Source organism: Takifugu flavidus, chromosome 17 (assembly GCF_003711565.1).
Source record: "Takifugu flavidus isolate HTHZ2018 chromosome 17, ASM371156v2, whole genome shotgun sequence".
NCBI classification, from domain to species: Eukaryota; Metazoa; Chordata; class Actinopteri; order Tetraodontiformes; family Tetraodontidae; genus Takifugu; species Takifugu flavidus.
In genome coordinates, this window is record NC_079536.1 from 4686815 (window position 1) to 4713136 (window position 26322).

At 44.2% G+C, this 26322-nt stretch overlaps 1 protein-coding gene and 1 long non-coding RNA gene across 9 annotated transcripts; one reads left to right on the forward strand and one right to left on the reverse strand.

Annotated features, from left to right (window-relative positions):
* The first annotated feature begins 447 nt into the window (after positions 1–447).
* Positions 448–15431, forward strand: LOC130513616 (uncharacterized). Of its 8 annotated transcripts, none has more exons than XR_008946779.1 (6): positions 450–737; positions 1249–1309; positions 2878–2942; positions 12011–12207; positions 13623–13730; positions 14281–15431. It is a non-coding gene; the product is annotated as an uncharacterized LOC130513616 (long non-coding RNA). The 8 variants fall into 8 exon arrangements; XR_008946778.1 differs by having other exon boundaries at positions 451–737; positions 12011–12159; XR_008946774.1 differs by having other exon boundaries at positions 448–737; positions 12011–14480; positions 14696–15431.
* en2a (engrailed homeobox 2a) lies at positions 15282–20229 on the reverse strand. Its single transcript, XM_057012429.1, has 2 exons — positions 19010–20229; positions 15282–17496 (listed from the first exon to the last, which is right to left on the reverse strand). Exons 1-2 carry the CDS (start codon positions 19494–19496, stop codon positions 17177–17179), a joined length of 807 nt encoding a protein of 268 aa, XP_056868409.1. The 5' UTR covers positions 19497–20229; the 3' UTR covers positions 15282–17176.
* Positions 20230–26322: the final 6093 nt, after the last annotated feature.

The following is a 26322-nucleotide window of genomic DNA, read 5'->3' on the forward strand; positions in this document are numbered from 1 at the left end:
TTTCTTTTGTCAAAAATACAAAACGAACATGGAAGTTGTTTTGTATGAGAGTATTTGCTCTCTATCTATCTATCTATCTATCTATCTATCTATCTATCTATCTATCTATCTATCTATCTATCTATCTATCTATCTATCTATCTATCTATCTATCTACAGTCTGAAACAATAAGCCTACAGACCTGTGTTAATAATGATAATTAGTGTTTGGGAAATAATAATTGTTCATATTCTGATTGAAAGGAATATCAGACTGAACAGGCTCCAGTCAGTGACCCACATTTCAGAGAAATAAACTGCTTATCTCAGACTCTTCTTTAATTCAGTGCACTGTCAACAGAGGGTGAGGAGGGGGCGGGTCTCCATGCTCATCGCTTCCTCTGATTGGCTGTCGGACTCAAGTCATAGTCGCTATTGGCTGGCGGCCCCGTCACTCAGGAGGTGTTGCCGCCGCTTCCCGCGCCATTCGACGTGCACGCGCGGGGCAGGCAGGCACGTCACCCACTGTCTGGAGTCTGTCTGAAATTGATAAAATAGGAGATGGAGTTTTTACACCTCTTCGCGGCATTTAGCTGCACGGACGAAAATTGGGACTTAAAAAAACAGAAAAGAAAATGCCGCCTGCGTCCAACGCCTACGTCCGCCGCTTCCTACGTCCAGCCAAAACAAATATCTTTGAGATAAACGCCGTGAAAGTTTTCCCTTCTGCAGTCTAACAGCTCTGAATGCGCAGGCAGGTAAGACAAACGCTGGAGTTTAAGTTGCGTCTGTTTTTTGCAGTCATGCATATTACCCGAATAAAATGCGTGTTTCCGAACGCCGCGCGGCTTTTTTTTTAAAATATATTTTTTAATTTGATGTCCTCGCGCATAATTCAGATTACTCTGCATCCAGCTGCGTGCGACGTGAAAACGTGTTTCGTGTCGCGAAGTGAACCGCATTGTTTTGAAGGTTTGACCTCCTTAACGCGACTTCAGAAGAATGCGCAGGTGACGCACCTTTGCTGACGTGACGTTGTTGATTAACCCCACGTGCGCGCAAGCTACCTGTTACGTAGCAGCGAACGCTGGCGTCACGTGGTCATTTCCCTTCACAGTATGACCTATTTCTTTCAATTACGGTGTAATTACAAGCTGCAAAACCGTAATTACTGCATTCCAAACTCACCTGTGTGACCCAGAAAGGAGGTAATATGTAATGTTTCATATTGTTTTTCTCCTGTTTATTGTGCTGCTATTCTTTCTGCAGGTTTTTATCCAGCCGCCCTGAAGATAAAGAGGAATGCACCATCCAGAAGTGCACCAGAAAGGTTGGTTTTGTGCACAGAAATCACCCAGACAGTTGAATAGTTTCATTTCTTGCCTGAAACAACAGCAGTGCAACAGTTTTATTAGTTTCTCTTCATAAGAAACCTTTCGGACAGACATTTAAGGCTTAATTCCACATTAATCCCATTGAATTCTGCCTTTAGATGTATATTTTGAAATGTTTCATCATTTCCCAGCTGAAACAAGCCTCCATGCCTCTTCTTTCGAAGATGTTAATTAAAGTACAATTTCCTACCCAGATCGATGAGCTTCGCCATCTCATTTGTGCCTAAATGAAAAGAGTCTGAACCCAAATCGATCCGCCCAAAATCAATGTGGCGGGCTCGTGCGCGTGCATTCACACCACCGCTGCTGGCTCAGACTCGTCTAGACGCTTTTGCTCGGTCACTGCAGTTGTCTGCAGACGGTTCAGTCATATGACTGCAGAAGGGGGGGGGGGGGGCGTCCCTCCTCCCAGCCGTTTTTGGGGCAAGATGGCGGCTGTAGCGTTGTTGTTGGTACCCATGGTGCATATGAATCAATGTGAGGAGGCAGGAGACACATTGGAAGCATGGTGATGCATCCACAGTGACCCGGACACAGCACCGTATATGTTGTGTGTCACGGAGGGATGAATGTTACACTAATGCCTTCACCTCTGTGGCGTTGCTCCGTTGTTACCCGTTGGTGTTGTGTTGTCGTGAAAACCTACGTGTCTGGCTGTTTCTGGAACGATCTGCCTGTTTTTGGGAGGCCCGGATGAGCCGTTTTGTCTGTTTCGTGTGTGCCAGATGAGGCAACTGCAGCGTCCTGCAAGCCAAAATAAAAATGTTTCACAGTTTTTTTTAAATATTAGGTGACTATCAGGTGAATAAAGGTGACTTTATATCATTTATCTGTTGCTTTTATGGCCGCAGTAATAAATTACTGTATTTCAATCATGCAGCGATAGATAAACCTGATATTTCAGCACGCCGTTTAGTGGATTTAACTACTTATTTTAGTGCTTTAAGAAGCCATAAAAAGCGTAGGAGCACGTGTGTCGATGTTGCCAGTCCGGGAGGATAAACTCGTGCAGTTTAAAGTGCTGTGAGCACCAGTCTGACGCTGCGTGTTGCCTTCACTGAGCGAGTGTGTGATGTTTATCTGTGGGCCATATCAGTGACCAGCCTGGACAGATCTCTTCATTACTGCATACTTGTCTGCTTCCAGGCAGCTGCTGGTGATGTTTCTTATTTGGAAATGCTGTGAAACGTGTTGCAGCATTTGTTCTGCAGGCCTGTTTGTTGCATTTGCAGCTCCTAAAAGGCAACAACATGACATGAGTCCCATCAAGCGTGGGGCGTTCAGTGTACAATTTGCAGTTAAATTCAATTTAAATGCTATTTATGAGGATCATTAAAAAACAAACTGAATGGATAATGCTAATTTTGAACAAATGCTGCTTTGATTTTTGATTTATTTAAAACATTTAAAGTGATCCTAGAAATGTCTTTAAAATTATCAGGGGAATTGCGTCTGTTTTAACCCTTTGGAACCCTTGTTTATTATTTCCTCTGCTCTGTCACAGCAGATCTGCTTCTTCGCCGCCCGTCACGCCGTCGTGTCTGACACTGGAGCGTGTCCACCCAAATGGTAAGATCTGTGTTGACCTGTTCATTAAAACACACGGAGGCAAGTTGAAAGTGGAGGCCAGATATCCCAGGAATGCTTTAAGGTGCTGCTGGGACTGGATGGGCCGGCCCGAGGGGGCTGCGGGCCAGTGTTTACTGGTTCAGCTTTGGTTCCTGATGACGTTATGGAAGGACTAATCAAATCATTCAGTCGTCTGTGGAAAATCTGCCTTTATGAGCCCAAATTCGTGACAAACTCACCACTGATATGGATCTTGTGGGTTTTATCTTGGAAATGCTGATGCAAGGAGAGGATCAGACTGCTGCTCCCCCATTGGCTGCCTGTCTCCACCCTCACCACGGTCACGAGGTCCAACATCACCACGATGTCAGGACCAAACAGGCTTTCGTTTGCGCTTGTAACTCTGCCCCAGCCGTGCAGGAAAGATGTTTTTTCCAGTTATTTTTGTGCACACGGAGAGCATCGTCATTTGTTGTGTAGAACAGCAGCACCTGCCATTGTCTCCCACAGCACTGGGCTGCCCCCCCCCCCCCCTCCCAGCCTGTAATGACGCAGTTTCCTTTGACACTGGTGTGGCTTATTTTAAATCAAGCCTTTCACTGGTTTGTTCAGACGCCTCCTGGCAACTTTCCAGACATGGATCCGTTTCCCAGTTCCCCTCTCAGAGCACCGCTGCACAGCTGTGATCCTTAGCTTGTCCTAGCTATCGATAACTCCAGGCCAGCAGCGTCCATTTTAGGTTTAGGCAGTGGCACATGAGAGAATTTCCACAGAAGCTTCCACAAAATGAAATCTGATGGTGCACCAGCAACTGTGTTGCAGCTTTTCTTTTTTCTTTTGGGAAAACACTCACCGCCGATTTCAAATTTGAAAAAGATTTGCGCGTGTTTGGTTTTTATTTTCGCAGAATTTAGCAGAATTTATACGCATTTTATTTCCGTATGATTCTTTAAACTTTTGTCAACGTTTTTAACATTTCCACTATTGTGACAAATATAATTATTTACCGTACTGTTAAATGCTAGATGATTATTTGAATTTGTGGTTGTATCATTAAGGTTTATTGCTCGATTATATTTAATTGCGTACTTTGATTTTTATATTATTTTATGAAATCGACGTGAGCGACATTGTTTCTGTTTTTTTTAAAAATATTTTTAATTGCTAAAACAATATGAGCAGGTTAAACACAAGCATTAAATTAGCACGCCCTGTGCTCCAATAAAGCAATTATCAATTTTATTTTGCGATGTCTTCTGATTTGATTGCATTTGAAATTTTTTAACCGCCGCGTCACTTTTTAAATTTCACAAAAAAAGTGAAGCGAGTTTAACCAGCATTATTTACCAGTTTATATTTAGCAATTTATGACACAAAATGTCTTTGCAGCTATTATTATTTGGAGTTGCATTTGCGTGAACGCCAAAGTTGCTTTGGGGCCAACGTTGTTTATATTTATTTAGGTCCTTAAATGTAAATATATTACCGAGATATTTCTCTCTTGATTTTTGTGTATTTTGCGGATCGTTTAAATGACACGGAGCACAAACGACGCTGCATTAAATATTTTTTTAGCCTTCGATTTGTTATTTGTAGATTATCGTTTTAAAGAATTCAGGTTGGGTTTTTAGAATCCATATGATTGGAGGCTGTAGGTGACCTCTGACCTCTTCATTATTTGTTTTTATCCACTGAGTCTGAGTTCCAAAGCCACAACACTCACTGACAAATTTAGCTGCTCCTCAGTTCTTTTGCCCTCAGACTGGCAGCAAGAGATGCATTTTCCTGTTTTTGTTGTCGTGCTTTGTTGTTGGTTCATTAGCCGCTAGAGGAAGGAATTAAAACGCATTGTTTTTCTTCTTTGCACATATTTAGTGGCGTTCGTAGATGCTAAGTGAATTCCACTAGTTGTTTCCAGTCATGATAAAAACGTTTTCTGATTGTAATGAGTAGCTTTTCACATCAGTTCATCACAAACAATTTTGGTTCTTGTTGTTTAGACTCAGTGGTTCTGTTGGTAATTTCTATTTGACTGTGCTTTTGTTCACCTGGTATTAGCATAATATGGTAATCAGAATGTGCAAATGATATTGGAACTATTCCTGAGCTATGAAATTGATCTTTCCTCTGATTTTGGTGATAATATTGATGGTGAAACTTTGATTACATGCCCGTTGTGCAGGTAAGTAAACAGCTGTTAATGTCAAAGAATATGTTTGTTTTCTTGCACGTGCACGTTGCTCAGCTGTGCAACTCCAACATCTTCCAGCAGTCCTCTTGTATTCCAGCTCACTGGTCTGGCTTTTTAAACAGTCCAGAGAGGGCTGCAGCCCTGCCTGGTGCAGATTAACCCTGTTTGAGGCTGCACGCCTCAAACAAATAACTTTCTGGGAGGACGAGGCGATGCTCTGACTTCCACAGCGGTCTGACACCGTGCTCTCTAAAGTATCACCTCTCAACCCTGCAGCCAAAATGGTTGAAAGTTAGCATTTTACCACTCTGCACGTTTCAGGGAGACCGGAGTGGGGCCTGCATCTACACTAAAATCACCAAATCTTAATGCTGTGTTGTCCAAAGACTCCCTCCAGAGTTTCCTTTTGTCTCTTTCCCCCCATTTTTTGTCAAATAGTCACTCTTAGGTGAGTCAAGAGTTGCAAATTAGCGCAGCAAAGTCCCAACCTGTAGCAGGAAAAGTCAAATGAAATAGCGTTGCCAGGTGAAAACAACGTGGCATTAAAATTCCTCATTTTCACAAGCTTTCCCAAAAGTTTCCTTCCAAGTCGGATCTACGAGACTCAAGGGTGTGTTTGCATTTTTCCTTAATTGGGGCTCATTCTAACTCACCTGGAATACCTGCTCCAGCTCCACCACTTGACCTTTGGCGAATTAAGTCAGCCAAAGTTTGAGCTCGTCAAGTGTGGGGAGGCTGCGACACGACTAATTAGTTACCCCGACTTTTCTCTCAAAGGCAGAAAAAGAATGAGTTCATTTGGGGCGAGAAGGAGGGGGGGGGGGAGTAAATACCCACCTGTACCAAGTTGGGGTAACCTAATAAGTCTCCCTGGACTTTGAGATTGAATATTTCATATTTTACTGATCTCTGGCAGCTTCTCATATTTGACTTCCCATAAGCCTTTTGAGGTGGGTAAAAGGGGGAAATGCAGACCGCCGGGTCTCTTCCCCATCACACAATGGCGGGGAAAGGTCAGGCCTAATGAAGTCGGGGGTGCGACCCCGGGTATTCAGTGACTTTGCGCAGACCCCCGTCCCACCGCCGCACCCATGCCAGTTAATCCCTTTTTGATCCTAATTGATAGGCATTAACATGATCCTTATCCAGGAGCTGTGTTTTGTCTTCCGCGGCCCTCCTCTCCGGGTGTAAGTGACGCCGAGTGTGAAAGCGTTAAACCGAATGTGAAATTGATATTTTTCATGTTTGTGTGCTTAAAATCTGCCCGGCGTTCCCAAACAGCCACTCGAGCGCTCGGCCTCCAGAATGTGCCCTTTGAGGCTCTTAACAGGACTTAGCACCTGACCTTTGGAATCCGACGGCAGCGTGAACGGTCCCACCTCATTTCTGCCTGTTTTCCTTTGAGTCCTTTTATCTCCATCGCTCACTGATTACCGCCTCCAACTAATTACCCTCTTGAAAGAGTTTGCACTGACTTTAAGTCAGGGGCCAAAGTCCCTGTAAGCAAATAATATGACAGCTGTTGTGATGTTCTCCCCACTGGGAAGACTTTAAAATCAGTTGTTTCCATTCCTATTGGCTTTATCGACACACCCGTTCCACCTTTTTTCCGGGGAATGAGTGATGGAATAACGTGACATAAGAAGAAGATGAAGAGTCAGAGAGTGAGCTCGGGGATTTGCACAAACACGAGCCTTTTAAGTTGTGTTAAGTTAATTCATAAAAGTGTTGCATCAGTTGTTCCTCACATTTCTGCCATTTGAGGCTATCTTACAGAAAAACGCCGAGTAAATCAACACATAGAACCACTCTTAAAGCTCCACTTGTATTTCACAGGCGCGTCAACTTCACGTGGACAAACCGCATCCACAATTAAAGACCTCGCCGTCGTGCTCAGCAGTGTGCAACAGCCCAGTTTACTGGGAAAATACCAGGTGTCGCGTTGGTTCTCGTTGGTTCCACACAGCGACTCGTCCCTCCCTTGAACACAGCTCCCAGGTCTCAGTAGGATTGGGAGCTATTTCCAGCCTGTTTTCTGCAGTGAATAATGAGGAACGCGTAAGGCCTGATGTCATAATTTAGAGAGCGCTATAGGAAAAGAGCTAATTACAGAGCCGCAAAATACAGATTGGGCCTCCTCTTGTGTACTTCACTTGAGTGGCACCACCTGCCCTCTGTGCAGTTTGTCACGTTCACTTCACTCATTCCACAGCGGCAACGCGGATCTGGTGTCTGCCACTTCCACGGAAACCCCAGCAGATGCACCAACAATGGATCATAAGCTGCCGCTGCTGCTCTTAGACTGATTCTATTTACATTGAAGACGCTCTTGAAGCTAATGATGTGGAGGACTGAGAGCTCGCTTCCAAATGGCTAATTTTATTGTGAAAGTTTGGAACGGTCTGGAAACGGTGTCGTTCATCAATAAGTCCCGGATTCTGGACTGACCTTCTGTCGGGAGCTTTGTTTTGTTGCATTTTAAAAATATATGTTGTGAATAAAATATTTGCGGGAGCAGATATTTAGCAGTGCAGGGACATCATAATGCATGGATGTATGAGGAGTTAGCTTCAGTCCTGGCTGTGATCATCGCTGCTCTGCCAGTGTTTTTCCCTCCACACTACCTGCTTCAAAACGGAAGGGGTGGGGGGGGGGGGGGGGGAGTCATACATGAATATAAAACAGTTTCCTGTTTTCTGAGGCTTCTGTTTGAAAGTGAGCGTTTCTAATGTTTAGCATGTCGGGATGCTAGGAAGCGAGCAAGTGAGCGCATCCGGTATCTGCAATGTAGTTTTCTCCAACAACACCCCAAAAATCTGGTGGAATTCAATAATCGCAAAGAAAAACAACCCGTGAAATAAGTTTTAAACAACTTTAAGCAGGCTAGCTGGCCAGGTAGCTGCCATTCTTTGAGGTTTATGCCAGATTGCATGGGATTTTTAGACATTTTTCATACAAAAAGTGACATATTGAGTGGAGCTGGGCGATATAAAAAGTGTCGTGGTTTAGACGTTGATGTTATATTATATAACATTAATGTTTATAACACCTATGTTAGTGTTAAACTAGAATTTCCAGTGTGTGATTGTTTTTATTCATTAGTTACTGGAGGTTTCAATGGCAAAATTAGATTTTGAGGCAGCATTAATTGCTACATTGCCAGTCATGGATTCTATAAAAACTGCTTTATTTCATTTTGTTACTGTGCATGAACGCTTGCAAGAACAGTTCTGTGATGAATATTGTCTGTAAATGATCTTTCAACCCAACTTTGGCCTCGGATGTGTCTTATCTGCAGGTGATGCTTTGAGATTTGGCTTCCCAGGCTAATTTTATGGATTTGCTGCACGGCCTCATATCTGGCCCCACCTTCACCAGCAAAGTCAACACACATCTGCAAGTCAACACTATTTAAGTGTCAAACTGGTGTTTCTGTTTGTTTCTGTTTTACCAGCACTTCCGCGGCTGTTTCTTCTCCCTACATTTTTTCTTCAAATTACAACTTCTTGTAGAGACGACAGATGAAAACATCAGATGCTAACTCCTCGCTGAATCACAGCAGGGATAAAAAGAGCTCGTTGTCATGTTTGAAGAACTTTTTTTTTAAACGCAGGCTGTGGTAATTTCTCCTCATATATAGCTGTCAGGAACCATAGCAGCGGTGTCAGACGCTTTCAGGATATTTATCTGCGCTGTTCTATCATCCTCGATGCAAATCTTTCAGCCTGACACGCTTCATCTTTATTTCAGTGCATTTAAATAGTAATTGAAACAGAAAACTGTAATTTCATCCACAGTGTGATGATTTATTGAAGAAACAAACAGCAAAAGGGGGGAAAGTTGAACTTAAAGACCATTTTTTATCTTTTGCACCTTTTCCTGTCACTCCTGTATAAATATCTAGAATTCCATAAGAAGTCTGCAGTTAATGCAGGAAGCTCTTTTTTGTTTATACCTTTACCTTTTCTTTAAATCTGAACAAAGCTGAATAGAAATACTCTCAGCTCGTTCAAGCCTCCCTCTCAGAATCGGTGGCCAGAGCGGCCGATTTTAATTTCCTTCTTAATATTCATATGAATATATTTTTAACCACAACCCTTCCTTGAATTGTTTCTTTAGCTCGAGGAAGCTGAATTCAGGATTGCTTCCATTCATTAGCTTGACAAAGCTGATTGTCCTGTGCAGGCTGCCGTCACTTCATCCACACTTCTGCACGTTCACCTTTCTCTTGACAAAACCATTTAGGATGAAGGGCAGGATCACCTCTGCTACTAATGAGGTTGTTTATTTGACAAATTTCCTCGCGGACCGCTCGACAGAAACAAACCATGCATAGCCGTGCATTTAATCGACGCTCCTAAAGGTCCACGACGCTGTGACCTGAGCAAAGTCATGCTCCTTCTGCAAAACTTTTTACGTATGCTATCTTTGTAATAATGTTGGCTAGCTTCATGCTACATTCTTGTGTATGACTGATTTAAATTGAGCCCAAACTCATAAACTCGTCACAATGCTGCAATATTGCAAATGCTAATGTCCGGAATCTCATTTTAGGAGGGCAGCGATGTGTCCGCTTTAGGGTTCTTGGAAGCAGCAGCAGACGAAATAATACAAATGAATCGTCCCCCTGCTGTAGCTGCATCGATCATATCAAAAATGACAGTGGAGTGTAACAGAAAAGAGATGTGACGGGGGCAGCAGAGACGGATCCTCCCCGATGTTTGCATATTTAGGCATGAGCGATTCTTTAATATCGGTTTATAGAATGTTTCAAAAACCCTTTGCACGCTCACGCGACAGGAATAAAATAAAAAAATAAGCCGTGCGCCACATGTCTCGAGTGGTGCGGGACAGAATTTCCAATCCGCTTAAATCCATCAACAGTTTGCGGACCTGCTCGTCACATCACGCCGCCCTGTTTGCTGATTTAGATTGGCTTCCAATCAGCGTGAACGTGCGGGGCTTTACTGTATGTTTGCTTATCTGTTCAGCCATCCCATCTATTCAAACACTGCTCCTTTCTTTCATGGCTCTGTGCTGGCTGGGCTGGGTTCTTCTTTTTTTTCCTTTCCTGGGACCTTTTCTGTTATTTTGGGACCAGATGGCGAGGGGCACGGAAGCGCCTCTTTTGTCCGGGCGCCTCTGTGAAAAGAGGCTGTCCTCCCTAATGTAATCAGCGGCACCGGAAGGGTCCATTTTGGGTTGTGAAAGAAGACAATTGGGTCTGGACACATCTAGATTATAGAACACTCAGAGTTCATCTCCCGAGCCTGCCCCCTTTGACCAAGGCCCTGGCATGGAGGATCCTCGTCTTTGATCATCGGAGGGTGGAGGTGCTGATCCGACCTTGCGGGGGCCAAAGGCCACCCCCACCCTGCTCTTTTTACCATGCACTTGGCTGCCGCTGACACCTCCTTCCGGAAAGAGCCAGGGGGCGGTGGGCTGTTTTGGGCATTGGGGAGATACCATGACCTGTCTAGACACTGTTGCGTGTTACCCCGGTGTTGCCAAGGGGACGCCATGAACTTCGACCTCAAACGTAGTTGGTTAGGAGCCACTCTGGTCCGGCAAGGAAGAGTTTTTTTTTCTGTTTTGGTGTGTGTGGGGGCTGTACAGAGGTGGGGTCGTGGTTATGACCACAGTGGCCAGTCCGGTTTTCAGGAGCCACATATATGAACTCACTGGCAGATCTATACGTTTATTTAGATAATGGTGGGAAGAGGAAGGTCGCCATGGACTACGGAGTTAACTACTCGGGGTTTTTGTTGCTCGAGGGTCTGATAGGCTTTTGGGACGTTGAATTTTCCTGTGCTCAGTAAGTAATCTTGTTATCCGTTGTTCTGTCCTGTTTTAGGCGGTCTGATGCCACTACCATACATTCTGGGATTCATTTCTCATTAACCTGTGCCATCTTTACGCGCTCTTCACTGGTAATCGAGGTTCTGGGCTGGCCTGCAACGGGGGCCAGTGTTTGACCTTGGCGTTGAGGCTGACTAGGTGTAGCGATTCCACCATCATGGCTGCCGTCGCCGCCCACCCCACCCTCTCGCCTGCCACTCAAGCACAGTTAAAATGGCAGCGTGCAGCAAAATGAGCGAAGAAGGGAGGGAGGGACGCCCACCTCAGCGAGCCGAGGCACGGTCGACCTAGCGGGAGCTGGGCTGCCGGCTCCAAAAAAAAAGATTATTTTTGGTGTGTTCAAGAGAATGAGAATGGTGTCCAATGTAAGGACGTCTGGACAGGTAGATGCTGAAATCGGTCAGCGGTCGCCCCTTTTCTTCGCCAGTTCCCCGGAAATAAGCAGTTTGCCACAGCTTTTGGCGTATTCTGCACAGAAATTCAGGAAGGATCAAACCATATATGTTTCCCTGCAGCTAAACTGATAGCATTCACGCTAAATACATTTTTGTAGTAGCTAATATGGCCTCTTGATACAGTTTAATGGAATATTTTTAAAACTCTTGACCCAGGTCTTGGCGAGCTGCCATTTTACATGCCAGAAATATCGTTTTCAGCCTGGCAGGGAATCATCTGTCCCAAAGCCCTGATGGAAATGCTATGTTTTGCATTAGGTTGAATTTGGATGTAATATTCTGAAATTAAACGTTTCTGTGGCTATTCATAATTCAGACAAACAAAAGGCTGCGGTCGGCGTTTACTAAATCCATTTGTTGCTGCTCCAGTGATGTTGAGAGGCTAAATATGTGGCGGCAGCATTTAAAATGAAGCTGTTTTAGACCTCTACAACACCTCATTCATCTGCAGTGTGAAGAATCTTAAGGTAAAAATCTGGATATTCCCTTTCCCGCACGCACCGAGTGACAGTTTATTGTTTCTCTGGTTGTGAATGTTTGTTTTCTCCCATTTTCCTTCACAGCGGAGGAGGAAGATGTCAGCCCAGGATGGTTTTAGTGATGATGTTGCCGCCGCAGTGTCGAGCTCTCACTCTCCGCCTCTGTCAGCTATGATGCGTAACCACAGCGTGAGTGACAGGCTGCTCCTCGGAGGGAGAGCCAGAGGTCTGAGGTGAGTCAGACGCATCCTTGACCTTGTCTGACCAGCAAGACCAGCTCGGTAACCAAACCCTGAAACGGCGTGACCGTTCACCGTACATCTTAATTCAGCGTATAGAAAACAAAGGAAGAAGACAAGCTGGAAGCTTGATTTGTCTAACTGATGGAGCTCCTATGCAGGTCCAGGATCTGTGTGCATTTCCACCATGTTCTCACATTTCCGTCTCCAAATGAGCACGGAGCTGATTGTTGTGAAGGCTCGACGTGGTTTACAGAGTCACACCCACGTTCACAGTTCTTCATCTGCGGAAGCTTCTTTTTCCCGCCTGTTTTAGCTCACATAGGAAGTTTCAGTGCATTCAGAGTTACTGCTGCAGATCTGAGTGTGTCTTTACTCTCGACTCCATACGGGACCAATGGCACATTTCTTTGTGTACTAGCTGCTCTGAGGTTGGTTGTTTAAACTGCCTTTATGAATCAGCCTTTACTGTGTGAGTATTTAGTGAGATTTTTAATTTTGCATGCAAAGCACAAACTTTAACAGCCTTTAAGAAGTTCCTGCTTTTGGGTTTGAGCACTAAACAATATTTACAGAGTACTTTTATCATTTTCTGTCCATGTGTCTGGCTCATTTTTATAAACTCGTGAAATGCCTAAAAGGTTGGGAACAAGAACAAACAAGTTATAAATAAGTCCAAGCTGAAAGCATTTAATGGTTTCAACACTTCATGTGCCATATTAATAATTATAACCTGTATTTTTTAAGCACTTTTTTAAACAAACCTTTCAACATTGCAGTGTAACAAAAATAAGATCAGTTAAATGACAAAAATACTCGCTGGAAATACAAAACACTCAACATTAATCATACAAAGTCTAATGGATATTCCAATATTAGAAAAATATGCAATTAAAGGAGGATAAATCTGAAACAAAAGTGAAGAACTAATGCTTTAGTTTGGTTTTAGTTGCTGATCACAAGTATTGATACTTAAACCGTGTTTAAAACAGCTTTTTAAGAAGAAATACAAGGCAAATGAACAGTTTTATTCGCGTCACAGCGGGAAAAGGTTCTTTCTGGAACGGTAGCAGTATCGTGGGAGAACGGTTCTTGGAGATTTCCTTCTTTTCCCCCTGAATTTGGTCAAGTGAACAAAAAGAATCTTTATTGAAAAGTGCCGCTCAAACACGGTGTGTGAAATGAGAGTTGCCTGGGTGTGACTTCTCCGGAAAGCATCCGCTGGCTATTGTCTCCCAGTCAACTTCTGCAGGCCCCAGCACCCTGACTCCATACATGAGAGATCAAGGGTTACCAAGGTGCTCTGGAGAAAGAAGGGCTCAATGTGAGACGGGACAACCCGGTCCACAAAATACTCATTTCCTTTGCGTGTTAGGTGCCCTAGTGGGGTTTCAGATGGGGTCAGTGACACAGGCCACCCCCCATTTGTTCTTAATGGAATCTGTTGCCTTTTCCAGGGGCCTGTGAGCACCATCCGACAGTATTCAGCTCCATAATAAGTTTGTCCGCAAAGAAAGTTTGTTCCGACTGCGGCTGTTTATCCAGAGTCACCTCATGCAGAAAAGGTAAAAGTAATTCTGTCCACCTCTCTTTCTTGCCCAAAAGTTCAGCCACTGAGCCACGGCATTAACTTGTATTCTAACAAGATTAAAATATATTCGTCCTGGGGATTAGCATAGTTAGGTGTCCTTTTGCCTCTTTTTTTCCTGCGCTGGTGCGATGACAGTGGCCTTTGATCTGTGTTGCGAGGCAAGAGTCCTGGCTTGGACCGAGCCATTCGAGTGCCAAGTGTGAAATTGGCCTGATGTCATCCCCATTCTTCACCTTTTACATCTTTCACCACTTTAATTATGTTTCCGCCACAAAGCCCGGGCACCTCTGAGCAGATTCCACTCTGGCCATAGGAAGCATTTAGAAACTGTGGGTAAATGACTCAGTAGGGGAGGGGGAGGGTTGTAGGGAGAGGTCAACGCGGGATGAGGCTCTTTTGTGTTAAGAGGATACTTTCCTGATGGATCTTGGGCTCGTTTCCACTTTTTGTCACCGACCTGATGCGATATTCCAGCCATTTTTTTTTTCATTTCATTTATTTCTTATCCACTTCGGTCTCCTCAGATGACTCCTGATGTCAGAGCCGAGGCCACTCCCGGTCGCTCGGCCACCTGAACCTCACCCCTCTCCTCACGAGCGGCTGTCCTCTTTGTTCCAGAGGTGTTTGCAGCTCGCTTCACGTACTGGTGTCCCTGTGTGAACTTGAGGCAGCGGCTGGTTAGATGAAGGTTCCTGATGAAGGTTCACAGCAACAAAACAGGAGGGTGTGTGTCTGCGCGCGTGTGTGTGGGGGGAAGTAAAAAACAGAAAGTAAGGTGTGTGTGTATGTGCATGCATGGGGGAGATGAGTGAGAAGAGCTGTGTGTGGAGAATGGGTTACTGAGGGGTGGGAGGGGGGAACCAGCCACCTGCAGCCATGGCGAGCTTTGACCTTCATTGCTCTCGCTCTCCCTCCCTCTCTCTCTCTCTCTCTCACCAGCGTCTCTCCCTGACTCCCTCCCCCTCCCTCCCTCCTTCCCTCCCGCCCTCCTCTTTCAACTCCAATCCCTGCCCCATGATAGAGGCGCAGGCTGCTTCCCGAAGCGGCGAAGAGGTCCGACCATCGCGAGGACAGAGCAGAGAGCAGCCTTATCCACGTCAATGCTGGTCACCGGCCGTTAGACGTGGCGTTCAAAGACTAGCGGTGCAAGTATGGAAATGCAGATAAGGCATTGTTAAGGAAACATGCCTGGGAATTGTTCAAGGCTTTCCCTCGCATAATGTTTGGGGTGCTTTTTGAAAAATGGTTTAATCTCAAAACCCATGAATTTGATCCTCCGTGAATGTGCTCCTGCAGGAGTGGGTGTTCGCATGGGGAGGATTTTCATGCAATGCACATTGTTTCCATGTTAATATTTGACATCTGGGCTTCATTTATTTAAAATATTGTGATAAACAACTCGACAGCACTGGACAATTTTCGAATTTGTGTCTGCAGAAGAAACACAGAGGTCATATTTGGTGCTTCTTCTGCAGTGGTTGAGGAAATAAATGAACATTCTGCTGTAAATAAAGAGCCCGCAACCTTGTTTTTATGTATAATCTTCAGGGTTTATTTACTCTTTTGCAGGTTTCAGGAGGAAGTTAATTACACAATTAATACATGATACAAATTATGTACATTTATACCAAAGAATACTTCAACTCAAAATAAAAAATAGCATCGTATTCTACAACTCTGTGTTGTCATCTCATTTAAACATGTTCATATATAGATAGATATACGCTGATGAGTAAATTCATAATGTCGTACCAGCAGTTTTCATAAAGGCATTAAACTTGAATAGTCTGCATTTGAAGTCATACTGCTCGTCTGATTCGGCACAGTTCTGTTTCATAGAAAGTTCTTAACGTGAACTTTAAGGCAAAGTGTGTTTCTGTTTGGTGGATTTTAATTCACACACACTTTTTGCAGATACACAACAAAGAAAAAACACTTTGAAAAAGGCAGAAAATCCCACAATTTGGCATGGATACAGTCGAAAAACAGAGCTCGATCATACTTCGATAAGGACCAAAGTTTATAGACACAGTTATTTGCCCGAGGAAACAAATTGCAGCTTTCATGCAAAAGGCCCCGAAAACCTATTTTCCATTCACAAAAACAGGGGAAAAAATGAAGTTATTGCAAGAAAAAACAAGCAGTGTAAACACCTCAGATATCTACTCTAAAGCAACACTGGTCATTGGATAGTTTTTTAATCAATATAATCTATATAAATACACATATGAAGTCCTTTCAACAACAATAAGATTTAATACAGTCACTGACGGATTTGCCTTTTTATGATATATGGATATGTAATAAAATTGTATATAGAGAAGGATTTAACAAGAACATCAGTATCCTGCTTCGATACTATAGTGCGTAAAATGGTTGTCATCATTGTCCTTATGCTACAGAGTTGTTTCTGTGACTTTACAGGCAGCATTATAGCCTTTAATGCATTCAGCTACAAAAATGATTCATATTGCTATTTAAAACCTATAATAGCTGCACTGATGTACTGTAAAGAAGGTAATAAGCGCGTAATATAAAGGCTATGAAACAATCATGGGTGAGCAAGGCCTAGCTTAGCATTTTTTATTATTTTTTTAATTGGTGGGTTAGAGGGGGAAAAGTCACCGCCTCTCTCGGTCCTTACAACAAACTGGTCTTGTGTTTTTCTTTCTTTTTATAATCCAAAATGCAGAACCTGTCCAGCTGGATTCGACAATAACGCACACCGCCTCTTCCTCCGTCCATTTTTGCAACATCAAAATAGGAAATCAACAAAGCGCGGAAATAATAATAATAAAAATGGTGTTGTCGTTTATTTAAATTCACAGTAGCCTGGCTGCAGCAGAAAACAAAAAATAGATTTCATCTTTGGACTTCAGTTTGTTCATATCGCCGGCAGATATCAAGTGCCAGATACCAGTGGAAAAGGATGACAATCATAGGTTTGTGTTAGAAAATGGAAGGGTGGAGGCATTCGTAGCTCTCGGGGGGCGACAAACAGTGAAAACATACCTTTATACAACATCATTTATAGACGTGATATTGCAGAAATATTTCTATTTTTTAAACAATTTATGCTGGTATACTCCACTCTGGCCCTTTTATTTGAAATTATTGCATTATAGGCTCAGGAAAACCTCCCAAATAACGAAAAATCACTATAATATTCCTACAGGAACCTATAATGCCGTTAAATAGACCTATACTGCAACTGAATTATGTTATTTTAATATTTGTAGTCGTGTTCTGGGCCCCGGTGTACTGATAGAACTTTGTGGTAGACCTACATTTCTCTGCTGTGGTGTCATTAAATATTCCCATAGGCGGGGTTTTGCGGTGATATCTGTGGGGAAAAAAGGAAAACTCTAGGATAGGATTACTATAGGCTCTTTTTCGTCAGGAGGCGTTCTTCGCTGGAGATCAGTCGCTGTCTGATTTTTCGTCTTTCGACGTGACGGTGCTGTGATTGTACAGTCCCTGCGCCATCAGGTGTAAGGCCAGACTGTTCTTGTTGCCGGTGGCCTTTTTGATTTTGGCCCGCTTGTTCTGAAACCAGATCTTGATCTGGGACTCGTTCAGGCCCAGTTCCTGCGCCAGGTTCTGCCGCCTCTGCTCGGTCAGATAGCGATTTGTCTGGAACTCCGATTTGAGTCTTTGCAGCTGCTCCGCTGTGAAGGCCGTCCGTGGTCGCTTGTCCTCTTTGCTGGTCGATTTCTTCTTTGGTTTGCGGGATCTTGGCCCTGGAGTGCGGGTGATAGGAGGGAGGGGGACATTGGTCACGGACACACATTGTCAAAACGCGGTCGGGAATATTGTTGCAAGTGAAAAATACTCAAAAATAAATGTGTTCCTCTTTAAAACTCCCGTTCTGTTCGTAGCGACTGCAATCCGCTACTTTACGCGTGCGTAAACCCAGATTAACAGTAAAATAACACATACAATAACTGGATACATTGGAACATACTTTGCCAATAAAAAACAGCTATTTAGTGATTTTAAAAAAAGGATTAAACCCCAAATTCCCCTTTGGCAAATTGTGAATAATAAATGAAAAAGAGTAGAGCTGATCATTTTAACAAACAAACTTAAAACTAACCGTGCCCTCCCTCTCTTTGCTAACACACACACACACACACACACACACACACACACACACACACACACACACACACACACACACACACACACACAGAGCGAGAGAGAGAGGGGCTGTTGTGACAGAGATCTATCTATAGGAAGCACTACTCCTACGTTTTAAGCCACCGTTTTGCAGTCGATCCAAAACACCACCTGAATTTCTAACCGCCGCTTGGCTTCCCTTTATTTTCTCTCATGTGGGGACACCAGAGAAGCTCCTCGGTGGGCAAACGTGAGCAGAATCCGGGCAGCGCGCATCGCACTGCCATTAATCTTCCATCTGGATGGAGGCCTGTTTGTTGCAGAGTTGTTCGCTACCTCCACCCCTCCCTCCCAACGGAGTGCCAAAGATAAATAATGAAACCGTTTTTACACTGATGAAGCAGCCCGTGTGCGCGTGTGTATATTCCAACCGCTTCTACAACTCGTAGTAGTTCTCTACCCCACTCCACGGCGTTACATAATGCATGAGAACAACCTGTACTGCACTTTTGATGGACACCATGGAAAAAAATCAGGCTGGGCAGAGAGGTTGATGCACGTGTTTTCCCTAAAATTAAACCAAAATATGTGGCTGGTGCAGGTTTAAACACACGGCGCGACGATGCCCTCTGAGATCTTTTAGGCGACAGGACCCCCACGATTGTCATATCGCGACCCCGAGGAAATGTGCAAGAAGCCTCCATATGGGCAGATTTTATAACAGCCATCAAACTGTGCGTAATGGCCCCAGAAAGAGGCGCCTATCAAAGGTCTGCGTGCAAGAAAGTGCGTGCAAAAATCTGAAAACTGGAAGAAATTACGCGCATTTAATAAGTATACAATCGATGAGGCCTCGGAACGCAATGGCGTGTTTGCGTGTTAGTAATCTACCATTCACTCTATCCTAACAAGACGCGTGTTCGTGTAATCGTGTTTTTTCCTGCCATGAACATTTTTCTAATATTATTGCGTTTATATTTGGTTAAGTTTTCTATCGGCGCTGCGCCGTTGGTCTCCGCTCTGCTCTGAGCTCGGCAGAAGTCGGTCAAGGCATCCTGGGTCAGTGTTACGGGGTATTTCAGGTTACCGAGGTACGATGGGTGTATAGTGATTTGCATGCACGGTGCCACCAACCTGAAGAAGGCCTGTCCGAGTATCTGGTGCAGTAGACCCAGGCTGGCCACAGCATTGGCTGAGACATGGAAGGGTTCGAGCTGGCTTGGGAACTGTCTGAGTCTGAGCTTAGGCACTGGTCTCCGTTCTCCCTGCGGGGCTTCAGGGACTCCTCGGCGGCTATAGCTGGCTTCTTAGTCCCGGTGACCGTGTGCGGAGTGGAGGTCCCCTCCGCCGGTACTGTGCTCCCCTCCGACTCGGTCTGCGGGGCTGCGGGACTGTTGTGGCTCTCCCGCGACGCCAGGCTACTCTCGTCGCGGTTTGTGCCCCCATCCTTTTTCCGTCCGAAGTCCGGCCGCAGGATGTTGTCGATGAAGAAATTGGTGACCCGGTGAGGGATTTGCAGGTTCCCCGGAGCCTGGAGAAGCGGGAGGATGGCTCTGTTGGATTCGTCCGCCGACTCCTGCCGCTCCACCACGTCTCTGTTGCCGTGATCATTTTCTTCCATACTGATTTACTTTACCCGCTTTACTCTCTTTAACCCCTTTGTCGCTCTCTCCGCGTCGATCAAAAAATCGTAAAGAACTTCGGGGATTGCGCTCGCAAAATAAAATTTAAAAAAATATGTAAAATAAAAAAAAAAACCCGCACGCGTAAAATAAATAAATAAAAAACTTAGATTTTACTTGGTGGTTTGGACACCATGCAAAGCCTTGCGGTAGCGTCCTCGGAGAAAAGCATAGTTTTCATAATAAACCCCCCCAATATCGGGTTACAGTTGATATCGGGGCGCTGAAACCTGTGCCATTTGCGCACCGTCCAGTTTAATGTTATCCGCGTCAGGTTGCCCAGTCGTGCCTACGCCTAAACTAAACTAAGGGTAAATAAAGAGGCTCCTAAACTGATGCTCTAATACTCTCACTCTGGAGTTTTGTTCTTATTTTCAATACGAGCCCCCCGAGTGACGTTTTCCCACCGTCCTCCCAGACACGTGCCTTGCACCAATCGGATGGCTGAAACCAGACCACGTGGTACAGACTCAAGCGCAGTCCACAACGCCCATCCTCGGCTGCGTAAAGGGAAAGAGTCCTGGTCTGTCGGAGGAAAAACCTCATTTAAATCCAGTTCATGTTTCCAGATATTCCCTAGAATTATATTTTTATCACCTTCAATGTCTGTTATTAATATTACTAATATCATTGTTGTTGCTATTATTATTTGTATCATTATTATCATTAGTATTATTATTGTTGTTGTATGTTAAGATTAGTGTCTTGAAGAAAAAAATAAATATAATTTTAGGAAGAAGTATTGTTTATAAAAGCATGCTAGGTGGACATAAATTAGGAGTATCATATATTTATAATTTTCCTTAAAACAAAGAGGAAGGCAACTACGACTCTAGGCACCGTTCAATACATTCAGATAATCAGATTATAGTGGATTAATTTAAGGAAAATATGGAGACATTTGCTGAAAAAATAACCGAAATAACTTGTTTCTACATTTTGTGGCATTCAAATGTTTGTCAAACTTGTAACTTCTATTGGCTGACAGAAAATAGGATTTTAAATAAGACAAAAAATAGATATCTGATTAAATGTGTCGCGTTTTATGGGTTAAAGTTTGTTAGACTGCTATAGGCTGAAAGTATTTTACAGTCAAGTTTGTCCTGGACAAGGTTAAACGCGCCAAACGTGACTGCAGCGTGCGTCTGCATCACACTCTGAGGACTGGGTAAGTAATTAAAGGGTGGATTGAATCTAAAATATTTCACTTCATTTTTTTAAAATAAAACTCAAACTACAGCAAAATATTTCTGGCATCAGCCCTGCAGCCACTCTGGATTTAGGGTGGGTCTAACACGACATGTTGACACGTTTCAACCGCCTCATTAATGAGCAATAAAACGCATTAAAACCCCAAAGTCTGAGTGTCTGATTCCAGACTCGTACGGGTTGTAACCAGGCTCCATATGTCCCACAGTTCGCCTGTTGCGACGCTGCGGTTGACCGAGAACTGGGTCCGTATCCCTTTAAAGGAAATCACTGATGCAAACAAACTGTTTGGTGCACGGCGCAGGGTACCGAGCCGCGCCAAAGACAAAACTTTGTGTAACTTTACGGACCGGCATTAAGTTTGGATCCCTCCTCCCAGACCGCCACGGGGGTGTGCAGGGGTCGACACAGCCGCTTCTCCGCCGGCGTCTGAACCGGAGCTGCGCGTAAAATAACGAGGTCATCCCGCAGGAACCAGTGAAGGAGCAAGACGGAGGCTGCGTGAGGAGCTCTGAGCCACCCGGCTACAAAGTCAGTCAGCTGCTGTCTTTTCATTAGGCTGTAACAAGCATGCATTGTCTGTTCTTTTGTTTTTTTCCAGATAGGAGTAACTTGGCTAATATCCAAAATTTGACATGACGCGCAGCTTTGCTACTTTGCTGTGATTATTGCACCGCAGGGCTAACAGTTGCGATGTGAAAATGTTTTCACTTTTGTTTTAACCGTGAAGACATTATCAATAACACAAATTAAATTAGCAACCAATCCCTAATAGATTAATAAACACTATATGTGCTCGTGCTTTCGGATCTGTATTTTAAAGCCAAGTTTCGAGGCGTTGCCATGCGTAAAACACCCTAACTTTGATTTTTACTACAGAATGAGACTTCATCAAGAACCATTAACTAAATTATATCATTTAAGCTGGGCTACGTGTTGATGCTGCTCCTGTGCACATGTGCATTTTTTTTTTTTTAATTTTTAGCTTTGCTGCATCTCTGATTTTTAAAATCCATTTTTTAAAAAGATCTTCCTGAACAAAGCCCACTGCTCATTTTCTCACACGTCTGCAGCACAAAGGGCTCATCATAGCTCTCACGTCGGGCTGTAAAAGTCAAAGTTGGGAGTGAAAGATGTAATTAGACAGGCCACTCTCATGCTGCGATTGTTTCTCACTTGTGAGGGGAAGCGCAGATTAAAGTTGAGCGCTAAATAAGCAGCAGACAATGGAGGCACAGACAGGCCGCTACCGCCTGGGCTTGGCCTCTAACCTCACAGCAAAACGGGGGATGTCTGGAGGAAATGACACCGTTTCTGAATCATAATAAGGGTCTGTGTGCGCTGCAAAGTGCGCACATTTTAATGGGCCACGCCACAACAGACTGGCGTTCGGGACTAACGTCTTGTTTATCATCGGCACTGACGCAGGACATTTGTTGCCATGCGTCCAAACCATGTATTTGCAAGCGTAGAAATATTAGTTGAGCGACCGAGGTTGCCGAGTTTTACTCCCTGTTCCAACACCAGTACGCAGAAGTCATAGTTAAGTTGGAAAACAAGCTGTTTTTGCAGTGTTGCCTGAAAAATACAAACATAAAAATCCACCGTTGCGTCTTGATTGGCAGGTTTCGGCTTCTGGTTAAAGACAAACGGAGTCAGGGTGTAACAGAAACTATTTCTTTTCCATCTCTTCGTTTCTAACTCAGGATTTCTTTTTTTACCCTTGCTGCATGCAAAGACTTTGGATGAACGTATATCCCCTGGTTGATTAAGGGTTAATTGGGCTCTAGCATTTGCCTCATTTAAATATTATGATAGTGTCCTGATTTGTTCTTATTTCCACGTAAAATGAGCCATTAATTGGATCATTCAGCTATAAATTAATCTGTAAATTAGCCCGTCTTCTAATTTAACGATTTTGTTTCTTTTCTCTTCATTGGCGAGGTTGATTTAAATTGTGTCCAATTGAAACCAGACAATAGTATGTTTGTTGTTGATGAAAATCCTGATTCTTGCAGGAGAATGTTGACAAGTGGCAGGAGGCAGATGCAAATGAATAATAAGAAAATCCAGACACCAGCATCTAAACACGACTTGGTTGGTTCTGGTTAACTTTGTGTGTTTTTGTTTAAAAAAGAAAGAAAGAACTGCGTTTAAAATAAAAGCTCAGATACCTTCGTTACGCATAGATGACGCCTATATTTGCAGCATATAACGTAAAGTTCAGGTACAGCCTCCAGCAGCCCTTTGTCCGCTCTGTGACTTCTTCTTCTTTCAATATTCTATTTATTTATATTATTTTCAAATCATTCAGCCAATGCCTCTCTAGTTCACCGATTATTGGTTCATATAAGTTCATCTTTGTTTTAGTTTATGGTTGTTTAATCCAGAAGGTGTGTTTTTACCCCCACACCACCGGGTTTTGGGTGACACCAGTGCAGTTATTTTGTTTCCAAGCAGACTTCAGCTTGGGTCTATTTTATATTCACTCATTTCTCCGGACCCCACCTCCTCCTTCTCCTCCCGCACACGTATACGCACCCCTCCTACTACTATTACTCTTGTGATCAAATCGTATGCATTGTGCGCATGTGCCCTGTCCCAGAGTTCCTATAACCCATTTTTCCGCCTGTATTTTGCTTGGTAGGATTGTCTTCCACGTCAGCGGCGCTCAGCGCCGCGGAGTACTACAAAAGGTGACGCGCAGAAAGAGGATTTGTGAATGGACGCCGTGATGTGTGCCAGCTCACAGATCAGAGGGCGGTGGGGACCTCTGCAGATGCACCCCCGGGCGCCCCCTCCTTCGCTTCACCCCACATATCCCGGCACCACCTCTCCCTCCCCCGGTCACCATGCCTCTCCCTCCAGATGAATGGGGGTCTCAAGATATCAGTTCTGTCACCATGCAGGGGTCGCACCAAATCCTCCAGCTTCCTGTGCCTTTCACGACCTGAAAGCACGTCTCTCCTATTTGATGATCCTGTATGATTTTTTTTGTGTGCGCGCTTTTGTGAGCCTGGAAGCTCGCTGCCCCCTGTTTTTCAGCCCGGGTCAGCCGAGAGCACGGCCGCCGAATTAGACAAGATTAGAAACGGAACTAATTGTGCTCACAGTCTTTCCCCGCAAAAGTCAACAATTTCAGAAATATAGTCTGGAAAATATAGTTTTGGATTTGTGTCTGTCTGTTGGCCGCGTTGATTCCCGATACTTTTTTTTTTAAAAGTCTGTTAAATATGAGGCAAATGGTGAAACAATGAGGGTATTCTTAGGGAAAGGCGAGTTCAAAGCAAATGTAATTGATCACATTAGTGTATTTTGGCCACTTTTTGCATAAAACCGTGCTGAAAAGACACCAAACACGATTTAAGCGCACAAGAGCTAAAGTAGGCTGAACCCAATTAGCTTTAAAACTTTGAATTCAACAGAAAGATGTGGGTGTTTTCAACTGTGCCCCACCATGCACCTTTCTGATGTCTATATGTTTTTTTTCTCCCGTGGAGTTAAAGTGTTTGGAGGAATCCACAGGAGTCGCCATACAGCGAGACTTTTCGGGCTCCCGAGTCTTTGTGGTTTTAGCCTTTTATTGGTTTTAATAACTCTTAATCCTTCTGATCGCTCTGGCGTAGATAAGTCTCATTTGAATTGGAATTGTTCTAAAGGAGCGCCTCGTATTCCTCCACAGAAGTCCCAAACAAAGCGCAGGCAGCCGCACCACCCTGTGCGCAATTAAGGCCCCGGCTAAATTAGATGGAAGCTAATTGAATCCATGCATAAGATCCCATCGGCCATCACTAAAACGCTTTTGGAAGAACACTGAAGTGGAAAGGCGGCGTTTTTCCGTGATTTAAAAGGACAAGTTTGAAAACGAGCCGACCCACTGGCTGCTTTTATGTCTCTTAAAAAAAGTTATGAAAATCCAAAAAAAGGATACGAAAAATCTGGTGATATCGCTGTAAACCAGTGAATAATCTTGTGTGAATAATCTTGAAAACAATGTTGCAGTCAAATTAAAGAATATTCTCGTCAGTGAAATACAGCACAAGTTAAATAAAATGGTGATCTTTTAAAGTATAGCTTTAAGAGGTGTTTTTTTGAGTTCCTCTAAAGATGATTTGTTTTAAATGGAACATCACTGTCGTCGTTTAGGACTCGAGTCAGTTTTGTTTCTAAAACCTCAAACTTAAAGGTATAAAGACGGAAATGTTATTAATAAAGCGCAGCCATTGAATTAAATGGCTGCCTTCATTCAAATGTACTATTTCCTGGCTGAGTTTTAAGATCAGGAGAAAAGAACCTGCTACATTTTTCTCATAAATAGCATGAACCCCCCAGGAGTTGCTCCCCTAGACATTTCCGTGTTAGGCTCACGTTGTCCTCCGTTCCCAGAGCTTCACTGGAGCTTCAGGACGTGTTAATCTGTCTGCAAAGCTGAAACCAGACGTGGTTACTATTCCTGTCAGGTTAATGGGTCCACGTTGTCAGTCACACAAAACAAACAGGCTGTCCAACACGTCTGGGGGGAAGTAGGAGGAGGGCGGGGGGCACAGGAAAGTTGTTCCCAAGGTCCTCCGCAGTACTTGACGCGGCGCATTCGCGCTCTCCCAAAGTTTACGCGGAACCCCCAAGACGGGTCACGTGTTTGGGAGTCCTCATCCACCTGTGCCGAGGAGGAACAAGTGGGGGGGAGACAGGTGGAAAACACTTGCTGCAGAAGAAGCTCGTGTTGGTTCTTCGGAACAGAATTAAATCCCCAGTTAAAAGTTTAAAGACCCCTGATACATGACACATCTCCGGCGCGCATAAAAATGTACCTAAAGTCCCGCAGAACCTGCCTTTAAAAGTAAAAACACACCCCATTTCCCCGGGGGTATTTCTGTTTCATTCCAAACGTGAGCAGACATTTTTGCCATGTCTCCTAGTGGGAGGGGGTCACTCATAAGCGGCCACTCGACCTCTCTCCCTGTGTGGCATCGAACCCTGCGCGGCTCACCTCGCCAAAATAGAGCTGGACTCCCCTGAAAGCGCCATGTGCGCCGGCCTCCCTTTCACCCCCGTGTGCACCTGAGTTGTTTTTACCCCCTCCCAGCCGCGGACATGTTGTGAATTTGTCACTATCTCGTGAGGGGCGTGCTGTCAGGGGCCATTTCAGGCGCATAAAAACTTTCCCAGATGGATTTAGCCTGCCAACTTTGTGCATCTCTCAGCAGTGAGATGAATAGGCCGCATGCCTGTTGCTCCCCAGAAATGCCTCTTAGCCTACTAATGAAGACTAATTAAAACATGACAAACATGAACCTTTAGAATGTCCCGGATTCACATTATTCTAACCTTGATAATGTTTCATTCTATCTCCAAAGCAGGCATGAAGATCTTTTGACGTATTTCCTTGAATATGTGCTCACCTCTCCGCCTCTGAGTCTCCACTAACTGCATTTTTTGCCTCTCTGGATGAATCATGCAAAGGAAAAACCTCGCCCTGATTTATTCCATTAGCTTTTATGCAGTTATTCCTAATACCCACCTTGATTTTACATTCTGATCCGGGCCGTGATGCAC